This window comes from Beta vulgaris, chromosome 1, assembly GCF_026745355.1.
Source record: "Beta vulgaris subsp. vulgaris cultivar EL10 chromosome 1, EL10.2, whole genome shotgun sequence".
Lineage (NCBI taxonomy): Eukaryota > Viridiplantae > Streptophyta > Magnoliopsida > Caryophyllales > Amaranthaceae > Beta > Beta vulgaris.
The window spans coordinates 7,487,586-7,505,579 of record NC_079202.1 but is presented as its reverse complement, the minus strand read 5'-3'; the positions used below and the strand labels follow the sequence as shown (position 1 = coordinate 7,505,579).

The window sequence follows — 17,994 nt, the reverse complement described above, 5'->3', positions numbered from 1 at the left end:
ATCCTCCGCAGACATCATCACCCTGGACTGCCTCAAAAAACTTAAGTATCAAGAGAGGGATACTACTCCCATCCATCAACCACTGATAGGCTTCGGGGGCAACTCAGTTCATCCAATCGGCACCATCAAAATCCCAGTGCGACTCGGAGAGAAAGGCAAAGGAAGAAGCCTACCAGTTGATATTCTGGTGGTGGACATCCCATTGCCATACAACGCAATTGTGGGTCGTCCTACTTTGAACAAAGTCAAAGCAGCCATCTCCGTGTATCAACTCTTGATGCAATACGAGACGGATGAGGGGGAAGTCGGCAAAATCCATGGGGATCAACAATCAGCAAGAGAATGCTATGTTAATAGCTTTAAAACCGGCACCACCTCATCCAAAGAAGTAACACCACCTAAGAAGAGAAAGAGAAGTGAAGCAGAGGCACCTTTGGACTGCCTCAGCATCTACATTTCGGAAAACCCGAAATGCTATGACCGCCCTCAACCAGTTGAAGAGGATGAGGAGGTCACCCTTGATGAAGAACTTGGTCACCGAGTGAGGGTAGGCCGAACAATAGATCAGGCACTAAGGGAGGAAATCATCAAGGTATTGAGGGAGTACAAGGATGTTTTCGCCTATGAGGCTACAGACATGCCGGGCTTAGACCCTCAGTTCATGTTTCATGAGCTGAATATCAAAGAGGGGTACCTCCCCGTTAAGCAGAAGCTGAGGCATCAAGGCCCGAAAAGAAACGCGGCCGCAACGACAGAAGTAAAGAAGCTCTTAGAAGCGGGGTTCATTGAAGAGTGTCAATACACTGAATGGTTGGCGAACGTGGTACTTGTCAAGAAGTCTAGCGGAGCATGGCGAATGTGTGTGGACTTCACGGATTTAAACAAGGCTTGTCCGAAAGACAACCATCCCCTTCCCAAGATAGACAGATTGGTGGATTCAACGGCAGGGCATGCACTTCTCAGTTTCATGGACGCCAATGCGGGGTACCATCAAATATCCATGGCTGAGAAGGATAGGCCACATACGACCTTCATTACGAGCCAAGGGGTCTATTGCTATAAGATGATGCCCTTCGGGCTAAAAAATGCGGGAGCCACCTATCAGCGCACAGTGAACAAGATCTTTCAAGGCCAACTAGGCCGTAACATCGAAGTATATGTCGGCGATATGATCGTCAAAAGCAAACAAGCAACGGATCACGTAGCTGCCTTAAGGGAAACCTTGTCTACCCTTTGTCGATATCGAATGATGCTTAACCCCAAAAAGTGTGTTTTTGGAGTTAAGGGAGGGAAATGTCTTGGCTTCTTGGTCGACGAAAGGGGAATTGAGGCCAACCCAGATAAAGTACAAGCAGTGTTGGACATGAGGTCTCCTAAGAACGTCCGAGAGGTACAACGCCTCACCGGTTGCCTAGCGGCTCTCGGGCGCTTCTTATCTCGGTCAGCTGACAAGAGTCTTACCTTCTTTCGCGCACTCAAGCGAAAAGAATTTGATTGGGATGAAGAAGCAGAAAAAGCGTTTCAACAACTCAAACAACACCTTTCCACCCTTCCCAAGCTCATCTCCCCCCTTGCTGGGGAAACATTATACGTCTATCTGGCGGTGTCCGAATATGCACTGAGTGCGGTACTTGTGGCCGATCGTGAAGATGGTCAGCACCCGGTGTACTTCGTCAGCCATGCATTTCGAGGGGCAGAAAGCAAGTACAGCCAGATTGAAAAGATGGTTTACGCCTTAGTTATGGCAAGTCGGAAGCTGAAGCCCTACTTTCAAGCGCACCCTATTAAGGTCCTGACCGGACAACCTCTTCGGAAAGTTATTGAAAATCGCAATCACTCCAGCCGCATGACGGTTGGGCTGACCAACTGGCCGACTTCGGCATCGAGTATGAGCCCCGTAGGGCAATCAAAGCCCAAGCCCTTGTGGATTTCATCTCAGAGTGCACTTCCGGACTAGCTGAGGAAGAGGGATCAGCAACCTGGGGGCTTCAAGTAGATGGCTCTTCAACTAAAACGGGGAGTGGAGCTGGGCTAGTCATAACACCCCGCATTGGTGACAAGTTGGAGCACGCCATTAAGTTCGACTTTCTAGCTTCCAACAATGAGGCTGAGTATGAGGCACTGATCCTAGGGCTACAAATATGCATTACCTCAGGAGCCAAATCAGTTCGAGCCAAGTCAGATTCACAGCTGATAGTCGGTCAAGTATCGGGTGAATTCGAGGCCAAGGAGGACAACATGAAGATGTATAGGTTTAAAACCAAAGAGGTGATCCATAACCTACAAGATTTTCAGATCTTACACGTGCCTCGGTCGGAAAATCAGCAGGCTGACGCGCTAGCTCGGATGGCGAGCTCAGCAGATGGGCTCAGCCCAAGAACCATCATGTGGCAAGTCATCCACCAGCCTAGCATCAATGCCAAGCAAACTTTTGTCTTGGACAGAACTTCTACATGGATGGATAAAATGATTAAGTATTTGAGGGATGAGGAGCTCCCCTCGGACGAGAAGGAAGCTGAGAAGGTCCAGGCAAGGGCCAAGTGGTTCGCATGGCATGAGGGAAACTTATACAAGAAATCCTACACTCATCCCTTGCTGAAGTGTGTCACCCCGGAGGATGGGGACTATATATTAAGGGAGATACACGAGGGGGCATGTGGAAGTCATCAAGGAAGCAGAACCATCGCCGCCAAGGCACTCCGGGCAGGGTACTATTGGCCGACATTGAAAGAAGATGCAATGGGATTGGTTCGAAAATGTCCTAAGTGCCAGTTGTTCTCAGATCTCCCTCGCACACCAGCGAATACCATTACCTCCATACAAGCTGTCTTGCCCTTCGACAAATGGGGTATGGACCTACTCGGCCCGTTTCTTCCGCTTCAGGCCAAAGGAAATTTCTTATCGTCGCAATTGATTATTTCACCAAATGGATAAAAGCTGAGCCCCTGACCACAATCACGGACAAACAAGTGCAGATGTTCATATGGAGGAACATCATAACGAGATTCGGAGTCCCTAAAACCCTTGTATCTGACAATGGTAGGCAATTTAACAGTGGACCGACTCGAGACTATTGTGGTCGTTTCGGCATAAGAACCAGGTTTTCAGCCGTCTCGAGTCCCCAGACAAACGGTCAGGCTGAGGCAGCTAACAAGGTTGCTCTTAAAGGAATTAAGAAGTCCTTGGATGGAGCAAAAGGAGCATGGGTTGACGAATTGCCAGGGATACTCTGGTCAGCACGAACAACTACTAAGGAAGCTACGGGATACTTTCCTTTTCAGCTCGTCTATGGGAGCGAAGCTGTCCTCCATGTGGAGGTCAGTATACCTTCTCCCCGTATGACATTTTATGACTATGATGAAAATGAACAAGCGAAGCCCATCAGCCTCGACCTTCTACCAGAGATCAGGGGCAACTCTCTCCTCCGATCCATCCAATACAAGCAGAGGGTCACTCGACTTCAATAGAAGAGTGAAGCATAGGCCCATACAGTTGGGAGATTGGGTTGTTCGAAAAATAGAAGCAACGGGAAACTCGCACCTTCAAGGCAAGCTTAGCCCCAACTGGGAAGGACCCTACAAGGTCACTCATGTGATCAAACAAGGAACGTATCGACTTGAATCACCAGAGGGAGTCCCTCTCGCCCGACCATGGAATGCGGATAATCTGAAGAAGTATTTTGTTTAAGTATTGTAATTTAAGGGCATCGATGTGCATGGGCCAGGCTTTTTGGCCTCGGCGCAAATTTTGTAAAACATTAGTAATGAATCAAAGAAGCTAAGCATATGCTTCGGCACATTTTCTAAGTTCGACAAAACATGCTGCACCACGGCATCCGAAATAATGTGAGCCAGGCAATGCCTCGGCTAAACAATGAATCACGAAACAAAAAGCAAAAATCCACAAATCACAACACTTAAAAAAAATAAGACCGAAGACGATACTTTCATTGATAAACACAAATATTACAACATAAGGGAGGCAGCCTTGAACAACATGAGGCCACCTCTTTGAAAACTACAACATAACAGAGAGAGCCGCGAGCAAACAAAGGGCCAGATACTAAGGCACTAATGAGAAGAGCTGCCGTACTCCCTACCCTCATCAAATGCAACATCTTCAAAACCTCCCGAGAATTGTGGGGCATCGGGCTCAGCTTGCTGACCCAAGCTGGTGGTCGCCATCTGATCACGCAGCAAAACCATCTCGGCTTCACAAAGGGACTGATAAGTCCTAGTCGAAGCCTCCCAATCAAAATCGGGATAGTCCTGAGTCACGGCCTTCTTCATCCGAGCCAAGGCAGCCTCCTCACCGGCTTGGAAAGAGTTCCCCCCAACCTCGGTGTTGTATGCCAGACACTCGTCTGACTCCTGCCACGCATTGAACCACTCGGCAGAACTCCTCTCAGCCTCTCGTCGAGCCTCTTCCAGCCTCGCAGAGAGACGACTCACCTTCTTCAAGGCACTATCACGATCCCTCATCAGTTGGCCAATCTGGCCATTTAGCTGCTTCGACTTCTCCTGAAAGTCGGCTTGGTCATTGTCAAAGGCCCTCATCGCTCTGGTCAGCTCGCACTCAGACTTGTGAAGTTTTGTCTCCAAATCCTTCACGATCGCTTGATGCCCTCGGGCCGCAACCTCTAGCTCAGCCACTCTAGCGGACAACCTCTCATTCTCCGCCGTCAAAGTCATACAACGGCGTGCCACCATAGTCATCCGAATGGACATCTGCAAAGTTAGGAAAATGAGTTAGAGAGACATACGTGATGCAATAAAACACAAAGATGACAACACTCACATCCAGCCAAGCGTGATGAAGCTCGTCAACCTTAACCTCGCCAATGGATTCAAGGTACTCCTCATTCTTGGGACCAGCCATCTCCCTACACACCTTCCTCAATCGACGACCCTTGTCATCAATCGACAGCCTAGTGAAAGGGGCGTCACCCCCAGCCAAAGCCCCGCGCACCCTCTTCGGCGGCGGCGAGGGAGAAGAAGGAGTGTTTGTGGGAGTTGGGGGAAGTTCATAATTCCCCTCGTCAATGTCTGCATCCAGTCCCGACTGGAGGGACGCCCCTCTACTCGAGGAAGGCCTCCTCTCCACACTCACGCTCGAACGTGGCCGTTCCAGGGCAATCACTGTCTCGCGGCGCCCCGATGAAGTAGTGGAGCGCTCCTTCTTGCGCCTTGGGTTGACGGGATCCTAGATACATCGAAAGTTAGCACAAAAACATAAGAAATAAACAAATAAGAAGAGAAGAGGAACTTAGCGAAGGTGGCGGAGGCACCTCGGTGATCGATCCGTCTTGAAGCTCCCTCCTGAGCCTCTGGGCCATGATGGCGTTGATGTCAACTCTATGGGCCATCTTTTCGTCTAATCGTGAACGGGAAACAACTACACAAGTAAAAGTAAGGCAACATCAGCACATATGAATAAAAATCTTAAGTATGAATATATCATCCCGACCCATTACCCTGAGGGTAAGCCGGGCTCACTCCGAAGGCAGATAAGAAGTGTTCATCCTGAGCATATTTTGGCTTGGGGAGCCAATTAGTGGGGACAAGCACTCTTTCCCCGTCTACCTCCTCACAATGAGTTTGAAAGTAACAGGCGGCCACGACCTCTTCCTTTGACATTTCTGGCACCTCAAAGTTCAAGCAAGTCCGTGGTCCCTCCCGAGACCACGTGATAGGCAAACCCCAGTCACCGCCATAGTAAATATAAACAAACTGACGTCGGAACTTCTTTTGTGCCGTAGGCATCTTCCGAACCATCTTATACCCTTTCCGGCATTAAAAGCCCCACCAGCCATGTTCCGCCACAAGCGGAGGGTGGGAGTGACACTCAATGAATTACAGTTCATAAAGCCCAATATGGTATACCAGGAGTTGGGCACCAATTGCGTAAACGTAAAGTCGTACGCTGTCATGAGTTCCCTAATGACGGGATGAAGAGGAAACCTCAAGCCAAAATCTAAGCATGCTCGGTACGCCGCAACACACCCAGGGGGAGTCGTTAACACCGTATTCATATTCCTTGGTCTATACAAGGCATAAGGATCACGAATGAACCACTTCGCTCCGAGGGCGGACATGTCCCTCATCATCACTTTCATCCAAGTAGGATGTGGGTACTTGTTGGCCGGCCCCCCGCCGGGCATGAGCGGGGGGTACTCTACCTGGTCCGAATTTTCAGTGGCACCACCTTGGTCGGCCATAACTACACCATCATGAAGGAAATGATCTAAGTAACTATGTTGTGCATAAGGGTAAGCTACGGATACCTCCCAGGGGTAGGGCACGTCTCCCTCGGCCTCTTCCACATAGGACCAGGCAGGGCTCGGAAGGAGGACCGCATCGGGGACGGCCGAAGGGTCGAGACAACGAACATTCGTCGTCACCAATGTTATTCCTACCCCCCGAGTCTCCTCCGATAATTTGTACATAGGGGGAGATTCGGGAGGGGTACCCGGCTTAGACCTCGACCCCATTATTTACTAACAAAAAGGGTCAGCCGCTAGCCTTTATTAAAAAAGAACAAAGAAAAATATAGGAGTCGGCCGTACCTCAAGTGGAGAAACCGGCTGAAGGAAGAAGCTGAATCCAATTCTAGTGAGATAAACTAGAGAGATAGGGTCTGGAAATGCTTAAGGGGAAGAAATGAGAATGAGAAAATGAGATCTCCTTCCTCCCCTTTATATATTGAAAAGGATGGAAAAGGCTCGGACCCCACCGTTCAGATGGGCCTTCATCAATAACCCTCCAATTGGGTCATACAATTGAGAAAGATCTGTTAAATATGGACCTTGTCTGCCCGATGAAAGTAATAACAGCTCGGTAATTGATTTCGAAACACTGAGATCTTGAGTTGGGACCTCCCTCGGATAATGAGAAGCGTCCTATACTTAGAAAAATAAGCTAAGTATCACCAACTTTGCGCCTCCTCAAACGCAGGGGCTCATTGGCCCCTCCGAAGGCGACCTTGGGACCTTCCTCGGACAATGAGAAGCGTCCTATACTTAGAAAAATAAGCTAAGTATCACCAACTTTGCGCCTCCTCAAACGCAGGGGCTCATTGGCCCCTCCGAAGGCGACCTTGGGACCTCCCACGGACAACGAGAAGCGTCCTACACTTAGAAAAATAAACTAAGTGTCACCAACTTTGCGCCTCCTAAAACGCAGGGGCTCATTGGCCCCTCCGAAGGCGACCTTGGGACCTCCCTCGGACAACGAGAAGCGTCCTACACTTAGAAAAATAAACTAAGTGTCACCAACTTTGCGTCTCCTCAAGCGTAGGGGATCATTAGCCCCTCCGAAGGCGACCTTGGGACCTTCCTCGGACAATGAGAAGCGCCCTATACTTAGAAAAATAAACTAAGTATCGCCAATGTTACATCTCATCGAGTGCAGGCGCTCCTTAGCCTAGCACACGCCTCGGACTCTTGGAGCGCCTCGGCCAAATCGCACAAGCGGCCCGACGAAGTGCCTCGGCCAACCTCGGCCAGCGCTCGAGACAAGCTCGGCCAACTCGAGGAACCCCCTCGGCCAGCGCTCAAGGAAGGTCCTCGAGCCAGCTCTAGGACCCCCCTCGGCCAGCTCGAGGAAGGCCCTCGGCCAGCCCGAGGAAGGCCCTCGGCCAGCCCGAGGAAGGCCCTTGGCCAGCCCGAGGAAGGCCCTCGGCCAAGAGCCTCGGCCAGGCGACTTAGTCCCTCGGCCAGCGCAAGCAAGCTCCTCGGCCAGCGAGCAAAGCCCTCGACCAAGAGCCTCGGCCAAGTTCAGCTCGCCCAGCACACGCCTCGGCCAGCGCAAGGAGGGCCTCGACCAGCACGAGGAAGGCCTCGGCCAGCGCATGGCTCGCCCAGCACACGCCTCGGCCAGCGCAAGGAAGGCCTCGGCCAACGCGAGGAAGGCCTCGGCCAGCGCATGGCTCGCCCAGCACAGCCTCGGCCAGCGCGTGGCGCGAGAGCTGGCCAGCCTCGACCAGCCTCGACCAACCTCGTCCTCGGCCTGCCGCGCCCCAGCAGCCCCTCGACCTGGTCGAGGGAGCCCTTTGGCCTAGCGTCCGCCCCCCTTCAGCCATTTTCTTGCGGCGCCTCAGCTTGCGTGAGTGTCTCAGCCTCCGCCAGCGTAAGAGGGCCCGCCTACGGCCTGCGAATCTCTTCTAATAATTTGTGGGCCCCTTCTAGTCTAAAGGAGATGCAATTCTTTGGATTTCGCCAATCAACCGCCCCTGCAAATCGGATTTTCGCTCCGATTAATTGACGTGGGGCTAATTGTTTGGGCCCATTTGATGGACCAGCCCATTTCTAGTAAAATTACCAAAATACCCCTATTTCTAGGGCCATCAACCCTCCACCAGCTGGAGTTGACCTAAATACCCTACTTTATTGGAATTTACAACCACTATAAATAGTGCTTGTCCCATCAGTCAAAAGGTATTGAATTCTTCACCTAACAAGCTAGAGCATATCTCTCTACAACTACTACTTTCTCTCTCTACCTCACTTACTGACTTGAGCGTCGGAGGGGAGTTCCCGGAAAAACCCCCGGGGTAGTTTTTCAGTGTGCTTTGCAGGTTTAGCGGCGTTAAGACCATCGGAGCTCTCGTACCGTCTTGGCATTCAGTAGACTTCCCTTCCATCATTACATAAATGACTATTACACCAAGATGAGAGCATTGTGGGAGGAACTTGATGCTTTGAACCACCTGCCACCAATCACAACCCTCACAACTGAAATCAATGAGTTTGTGCAAGCTATGAACAAGCAACAGGATGAACAACGTCTGTTTCAGTTCCTCAATGGTGTAGATGAGGATTTCAACCATGAGAGAAGTCAGTTGTTAATGAGAGCACCACTGCCATCTGTTGAAGAAGCATGTTCTTCCCTGATGCAAGAAGAAGCTCAAAGGGAGGTGCTCAATATCTCCAAGCTGTCCTTGGAATCATCTGCCATGTACAGCAAGAACGCCACTTGAAGGAAGCTGCACTGTGTGTGGTGGCAAGAATCACACAGCTGAAACTTGTTGGCATGTAGTTGGGTTCCCTAAAAACCATCCCAAGAACATAACTCAAGTGAGGAGACCTAGTAGAGATGGAGGAGCAAGTCAAGGGGGAGGAAACAAGTGGAACAAGCCCAAGATGAACAGGATGGCTGCCAATGCCCAACTTACAACTGACAAAGCAGAGCAACTCCTCTCTCCTGAACTGATTCAACAGCTGCTGAAGCTGATTCCATTTAGTTCAAATGTTGTGAAGCCAGGATCAGACACTGAGGAGGAGATTGACTCTGGTTTTGCAGGTATGGTAACTTGCTGCAATGCTTCATTTAATACATCAGATTGGATCATAGACTCAGGTGCATCCAATCATATGACATTTGACTTAGGCATACTTATCAATCCTGTTGAAACTATACACAAACCTCATATAAACCTTCCTAATGGCAAAACTGTGTACATATCTCACATAGGAGATGTGAAATTGGAAAATGACATTAGGCTGAAATGTGTGTTGTGTGTTCTTGAATTTAGACACAACATGCTGTCAGTAAATAAACTGGTTCAACAAGGTGATGTTAAGGCAAACTTCTATGCTGATTATTGCATCATTCAGGACTGTGCTACTCAGACTGTTAGAGGGCTTGGAAGGGCTCAAGATGGTCTGTACTACCTGGTGAATGCACCCCTGAAAGACATGAGTGTCACTAAACAAACCAAGATATGCAGCTTGAAAGTGAATAAAGGTGGAGATGCTGGAAACCTGAAACCAACTATTGATGCAAACTATGTAATTAGATCTAGAGAAGACTATGTTATGTGGCATAATAGGTTGGGTCATGCCCCTTTGAACAAACTCAAATTAATTGGCTGTGTAAAGAATGATTTTGATGTATCTGATACAATGTGTTTGACATGTCCAATGGCAAAGTTTGCTAAGCTTCCATATGATTTGAACAAGAAAAGTGAATGTGTTCCATTTGCCCTCATACACATAGATGTATGGGGACCATACAGGGTGACTACAGGGAGCAAAAACAGATATTTCCTCACTATTGTTGATGACCATACCAGGGCAACCTGGGTTTATTTGCTTGAATATAAATCTGATGCATTTCAGGTGCTTGAAATGTTCACTAACCTGATTGAAAATCAGTTCAATTCGAACATCAAGAAGATAAGGTCTGATAATGCCCTTGCGTTTGAAGATGGCAAGTGCAAGCAATTCTTTGCTATGAAAGGCATAATACACCAGATATCATGTGTGGATAGACCACAACAAAATGGCAGGGCTGAGAGAAAGCACAGAAATGTGCTTGAAATGTCCAGGGCTCTGAGGTTGCAAGCTGGACTTCCCTTGAAGTATTGGGGAGATTGTGTTCTGACTGTTGTGTACATAATCAATAGATTACCAACAGCTGTGATACAGAACAAAAGCCCTTATGAAAAGCTTTTCAACAAAAAACCCAACTATGACAATATGAGGTCTTTTGGATGCTTAGCCATGGCCACTAACCCCGAGAGAACTACTGACAAGTTTGCTCACAGGGGTGTGCCATGTGTGTTCTTGGGTTACCCCAGCACACAGAAAGGATACAAGCTGTTAAACTTGCTTAACAACAAAGTGTTTGTGTCAAGAGATGTTGCCTTCCATGAAAAAATATTTCCTTGTAACAAAAACTCCACAAATTCCTACCTTCAACCACAACTTGTACCTATGCCCAATCTTGACAACCATCAACCTGTTTCACCTGACACCACCTATGTATGGGATGTTGAAGAACCAGAGTCTGATGAAGCTGTGGATGACTCACAACAGCAGCACCAGCAAACTGATGTAGAAGATCTCTCACATGTACACGATGACAACATAACTGCTGCTCATAGGAGGCCAGCTATAAACCTTAAAACTACAGGCTGGCTGAAAGACTATGTTGTTAGCACTGGCAGTAAGCAAACACCACCCCAACTTGCAACCAACGTGGCAATGACAGTCATACAACCTAAATTCCAAGCCTTCATGAGTCAGTGTGTTGCTACTCAAGACCCTCTCAACTTCAGAACAGCTAGTACACAAACATGTTGGGTAACAGATATGAATGAGGAACTAGAAGCCCTTGAAGCAAATGATACATGGTCTCTTACCACACTACCTCCAGGGAAGAAAGCCATAGGCAGCAAATGGCTATTTAAAACAAAATTTAACCCTGATGGCAGTGAAGAAAGAAAGAAGGCAAGGCTAATAATCTTGGGGTGTAGACAGAGAGAAGAGATTGATTATGAGCAAACATTTGCTCCAGTGGCTAAACTAAGCACAGTAAGGACCTTGTTGGCAGTAACGGCTAGGGAAAACTGGGTGGTGTGTCAAATGGATGTAAAAAACGCTTTTTTACGTGGTGATTTACTAGAAGATGTGTACATGAACCTGCCTACTGGCTATCAAGGCCCTGGTAAGAAGATTGTAGTGGGGCAGGGGGAGCATCCATACCTAAGTCTTCACCCAAACCTAGTTTGCAAACTTAATAAATCATTGTATGGGCTTAAACAAGCTCCAAGACAATGGTTTGCAAAACTGTCAAATGCTCTCAAAACATTTGGGTTCACAGTCCAAAGCTGATTACTCTCTATTCACCAAGCTCAGAGGAAATCAATTTGTATGTGTGCTTGTGTATGTAGATGACCTACTCTTAGCTGGTAACTCTCAGCAACTCATTGATGAAATTAAACAACTTCTTGCTACCCAATTCCATATGAAAGACCTAGGTTGCCTAAGGTACTTTCTAGGTATAGAAGTGGACAGATCCACTCAAGGAATCTTTATATCTCAAAAGAAATACACCCTAGACTTGCTAAAAGAATACAACCTAACTGAAACCAAGCCTCTCAAACTACCTATGGATGCTGCTCTTAAACTAACTCCTGATCTAGGAGATGTTCTTCCTGACCCTCACTCTTATCAGCACCTCATTGGCAAGCTGAACTATCTCACAATCACCAGACCTGATATTGCATTCACAGTTCATACACTGAGCCAATTCATGCAAAGGCCCACATCAGTTCATATGCAAGCTGCCAAAAGAGTGCTCAGGTACCTAGCTGGTGCCCTTGGTCAAGGAGTGTTACTTGCCACCTCTTCCTCAGCCATCCTCACTGCCTATAGTGATAGTGACTGGGCTGGCTGTCCAAATACTAGAAAGTCCACCACAGGCTTTTGCATTTTTTTGGGAGATTCCCTTGTATCTTGGAAAACCAAGAAGCAACAAGTAGTGGCAAGGTCCACAGCTGAAGCTGAGTATAGGGCAATGGCCCTCACCACCTGCGAAGTGACATGGCTCACACAACTTTTGAAGGAACTGGGTATCAAGTCACTGGCACATGTTGTCCTCAAATGTGACAACCAAGCAGCCATTTCCATAGTTGTCAATCCGGTGCATCACGAGAAAACTAAAACACGTTGAAGTGGATTGCCACTTCATTTGTGATAAGGTCACTCAAGGAGCCATCAATCCTGTGTACGTGTCTGATCCACTCATCATCAACTAGCAGACATTCTCACTAAAGGCCTTCCTGTTGCTAAACACCAGCATATATTAGACAAGCTGGGTGCTCGTTCCCTTCCACACCCAGCCTGAGGGGGAGTGTAGAAATATCAGGCCCATATCAACAGCCTTTTTATCCTAATTAATGTCTTATCTGTCCAGCCCATGTGGGTGACTATTTTGTCTGTTAGTTAATTAGGTATTTGGGGATTGATGTAAGCTGTAATATATAAGCTGAGTGGAATGAATATGACATTAACTTTTGCCCTCATCTGTTTGTCTTTTCTCTAGTATTCTCCTGGAGCGCCGTCTTTGTTAGCTCAACAATTTATTCAGCTACATTGATGATTGGGCCACAACATTTTAGCTCCAATATCCTAAAGTAGAGTACAAATAAAAGGTCTATACATTGAGATTTTCTCGATTTTTTAGTTGGTGATAGAATTTTTTTGAAATTTTTTCCTTGAATAATGTTAAAGTGGGTTTTAATTCCCAAAATATGTCCAAAAAAAATGAAAATTTCCTCTGTTTTATTTTTTGTTTTTAATTTGCCCACGAAAACCACTACTCAAAATAGGCGGTTTATGTTAAAATAAACCGCAACTTTAAGTAGCGATTTATAAATATAAACCGCTACTCTGGATAGCGCTTTACCTGGACAAAATGTTGCAAGGACATATCAAACTCTGGAGTTGGGGATTTTACTTGATTAATGAACTGCTACTTGAAGTAGCGGTTTACAAAAAAAAAAAAAAAATTTTTTTGTAAACCGTTACTTCAAGTAGCGGTTTTACTTAAGTAGAAAAAAAAAATTCTCGTGTGCCGCCCTACGTGGACGCTACGCAAATAGTTTTTATTTTTTTGGGCATATATTGGGAATTAAAAGCCACTTTAGCATTATTCGAGGAAAAAATTCAATTTTTTGAGCTTCCTACCAAATTGCTAGATGCGTATTTTAAAATATACTTTTTCGGCCCGTTTGGTAGTCGTTAATAAATTGCGGTAATGGGAATCGATTTTAAGTGTAGCTTACAAAGGAAGCACCCTTAAAATCTTTATTAGGGAGACAATTTCAACCCTCAAGTTTGTGTTTTTTCTCCATGGGGAAGCAAACTCACCCCTAATTTTCATTACCACTCATTACCAACTAACAATGTGGTATTGGATGGGAATGAAAATTCAAGAAGAAAAATAGACACTATAGGATAAATTAGCATTACCATAGGAATGTACCATGATTTTCTTCACAAATTTACATATAAATTCATTTCCATTACCACCATTTATAACCAACTACCAAACAGACCGTTTGGGTATTTTGAAAAATTGTAACATCACGTAAGTATTTTAAAAGATACTCGATTACGAAGTGGATATCTAAAAGAAACTCCAGCAAAATATGTGTAAATGACAAATTCCGTTAGCTATATAAATTCTTATTTTGGCCAACGTTTGGAGGCACTTTTACCGTGCAAGTGCTTTTTTTCTAACAATTTTTCTTATTTTTCTTATTTCCCCCTTATTTCCCTTTGTGTTAATAGTTTTCACATAGAAATATTAGATGTTCACATTTTCTTAGTAGTGTTTTTGAGAAATAAGAGTTTAAAAAGATCAAGTATGGACAAATTCATTTTCAACAAATCTTTTACGATTTTTATAGTAATATTTTGGATTTTAGAATAGTTCTTTTACAATGATATTTGTAAGGGTGTAAATTTAATATACGTGAAATATAATACTGATTATGTAATTAGAACTGCCGCCCCTTCCCCTCTCTCTTTTTTCTCTCTAAACCTAGCCTCCCCTACCCCTTCTTCATCAGTTAGGGGTTGTCGTCGATGTTTTCATCCATGGTAAGCCCCTCTTCTCCTTTTATTTTCAGTTTTTAGTTTTGTTGAATAAATTAGTATCTCTTTGTGGGATTTTTTTTAGTCTCGGTTGTGGAAATCTCCTTCTCCCCTATGGGAGTTGTGAGTATGTTTTTTTTTTAGGTATGAGAAATTGTTCTAATTGGTTGAAGTTCGAGACTCAACATGAAGGTATTGGAATCTTGGATGCGATAAACATGGCTCGATCAATAATATTCTTCTCAAACTATGTCAGAATGATAGACTTCCTCATCAATAGTTGTTTGATTTAGCAAATACAAAGAGGTTGTGCTATATTGTTCGGTCTGGTTCATTGTAGTTTTTTCAAAGACGAATTTGATTTAACCTTGTTTGATTGTATCTTATTTTTCTTTAATATCTATTGTAGATGTCGTTTGACCTTCAATTAATGAAATTTCTCCTTAAAAAAAAAATTGTAAGAGTAAAGTATAAATAAAGGGGAATAAAAAATAATATTTATTTAGTGTTAATAAATGTCTACTGTTCTTGTATTTTGTCAGTATCTTACTTTGTTATATGTTAATAGTGTTATGTATTTGGGATATTTATCATTGATATCAATAAATAAAAAGAGTAGTCGAAGAAATAATTAACAAAGAAAAATAACAGAAAAGTAGGAAAATTTTAACAAATAGAATCCAAACAAAAGCACTCAAATGATTAGTGAAACTTCTTATTATAACGCCAGAAACTTTTGTAAAACTTTTGAAATACAAATACTCATATGGTGCAAAACTGCAAAGGGGTCTTTTTGAAATACCCTCATGTTGATGAATTTTTTTATGAATAACCACATGGTTAAAGGATGTATACTAACATACCATTTGGCAATTTGGCCCAAGAGCTTCCACTTTCCTTTGACCTTATTTCAAGTGATTCATTCTAAAAGTTATTGTGATTAGAAATAATAGTTGAACGAATTTGATGAAGACTTTGCCTGCATCAGCCTTACAAAGGGGGTGGGGAAACTAGGGATGGGAATAATTGTACTTGTCGTAGATGACAAGACTAGTGGTAGGTCTTAGAATTTAGATCATTATACCAGCCTAACCCCACCCTTCCTGCCTTTTCCACCCATTTCGCCCGATTTTCATCTGTCGCATCCTATACTTTTTTTACATACCCAAATACTCCTATTTAAGATTAAATTAGGTTATTCTTTTATCTTCATAACATGTAATATGATATTTATAAGTGGAATACGTTAAGGGGAAATTTAAGTTGAATTTCTATATTAATACAACAAGTATGTGGATTTATTTTTTGAGGCGGGTGATTTCGTGGGTAAGGTGATTATAATATGGTTTTGTGTATTGAAACCAAAGCATGCGGTGAGGCGGGCTATGTTGTTTATGTATTCTGCACCCGTTTAGACAAAGATACCCAAATCCCTAAAGAACATATTAGAATATCAAAATTAGAACATCAACACAATTTCAATGAAAAATGATATTGATTAATGCAGATGACAGTAGGAGGGTCACTTGGATTCGCTTGTTATATCTAATAATAAAGAGCAATGAATCAAAGTAGTATTTATTGGAATTCTAGCTCATGCGGAATATCAATTTCACACAAAAGTGAAAATCATAAGTGACAATGAAACATGAATCCTTCAAGTTAAATATGGGAAAGTACTCTCGGAACATATATATAATTCATTATGTACCAATGGATTGGAGTGTGCAGAAGAAGCATCAATAGTAGTGAATCTCATGATGAAATCATAAAAAGATCGATTAAAGATGGTACATCATAAAGGTTGCATAATTTTGTGTGTGTCATGTATCAATATAAAAACAAATGGAAAATTCTACATGATGACCCTTAACTATTGAAAATTTTATATGGTGGAAAGAAAAAAAAAAAAAGATTATGCAAGGTGACCCTATAATATTGTTTCACAAAAAAGAGTTATATTACTAGGGATGACAATTGGGCAGGACGGGTGCGGAGGATGGTACCCCACACCCGCACCCGCATTAAATTATCATCCCCATCCCCGCCTCACCACCCATTGCGGGGAAAGATTCCATCCCCATCCCTGCCCCCACCACCCATTACGGCGGGAAATTCTAGACCCACCCCCGCACCCGCGTCGTATCCGTGTCATATCCACTTCATCCCCGCAAAAATTCACCAAAAAATCTGCCATAAGCCCATTATAGTTGTCTACTTCACAAAATCACAATATAATATAGTAATATAAAAGTTAAAATACATTAACAAAAACAAATGTTTTATTACATTTCAAAAGTGTCTTCAAATAATACATTAGTAATATATGTATATAAATATAATTTTAATAATAAATATGTGGGGCAGGGGTGCGGCGGGTGGGGCGGGGCGGCCGGGGATGGGGCGGGTATAACATAAAATCCACACCCGCTCCACCACCCATTGCGGGTATAATTTAATCCCCATCCCCGCCCCATCCCCGCCAAACCTAGACTCATCCCCGCCCCAATTGGGCGGAGATGGGGCGGGTCTCCTACTTGACCCCCCACTACCATCCCTAGATATTACTAACCTTTTCCATCCAACCATCTGTTGAGTAATCTATAATAGAAAGAAAAAAGGAATCCCCTTTGCTTCCTCCCTTTTCCATCCTCAACTAGCAATAACCCTCCCAGCATGTCCCAACCCGACTACCCTTTCACCATCACCACCCCTCCCATGTCTTAACCCAACCCAGTGGAGCTATCCATGGACCAATAAAAATGGAAACAAGGCTCACCGCCATACAACGAGAGATTTCGAAAGAGAATAAGAGATGAAGGAGGTGGGGTTGTTGGTGGTTTTGCGGGAGACAAGGACAAAGAGAAAAGGGGAGGAAGAAGGTGCGGTTGCTGGTGATCGGTGTCGTGGGTGCGAGACAGAGACAAAGGAGAGAGATAGAGGCGGTGTTGGTAGTAATGTCTAGGTTGGCCAGTTTGAGGGTAGCATCAGGAATGAGGGAAGGTTTGGGGGTGATGCGAGAGGAAAAAGAGGGAGGGGGTAGGAGGTAGGTGAAGGAAAGCTACAGGGGTAGGCCGGTGGTGCTGGTTAAGGAGGAGGGGAGGAGGGAGGAAAGAAATGAAGAGTTAAATTTTTTATTTTTCCTTTTTCTAAAAAAAATTAGTTAACATAAAATTGGATGAAAAATTTCATTAATGTCACTTTTTTGGTAAAATAATACCACAAAGTCGCCTGAGAGAATGTGAAATTTTTATTTCCACCATATAGAAAATTCGAAAACAAGAGGTCACCACGCAAAATTTCCAACAACAAATTCACTTAGCTTGTGGCTTGAAGCCTCAATGAATCAAGCCTTTACTATTCATACCACATAACTTCCATTAACATTGTGCATAAACCAACCAAGGATTGAGAATGAAGAGATGTTATGGAGAAAGAAATAGATTTCTTGGAAGAAAACAACACTTGGAAGTTGGAACATTGGAGCATGACAAACTGTATGAAGGACTACATCAAGGAAGGTGTCAAGCATAGTTTTTTCTGTTTCATGTGATGGCGCTAAACACCGTTAGCCAGCCTAACTCTAACGCCTAAGGACCCTACATTAGTCG

General features: G+C 44.6%; 1 protein-coding gene across 1 annotated transcript; it reads left to right on the top strand.

The window, feature by feature from the left end:
- The first annotated feature begins 11,855 nt into the window (after window positions 1-11,855).
- LOC109136268 (uncharacterized mitochondrial protein AtMg00810-like) lies at window positions 11,856-12,455 on the top strand. The gene has a single exon (XM_019252199.2). It carries the CDS (start codon window positions 11,892-11,894, stop codon window positions 12,453-12,455), a length of 564 nt encoding a protein of 187 aa, XP_019107744.2. The 5' UTR covers window positions 11,856-11,891.
- Window positions 12,456-17,994: the final 5,539 nt, after the last annotated feature.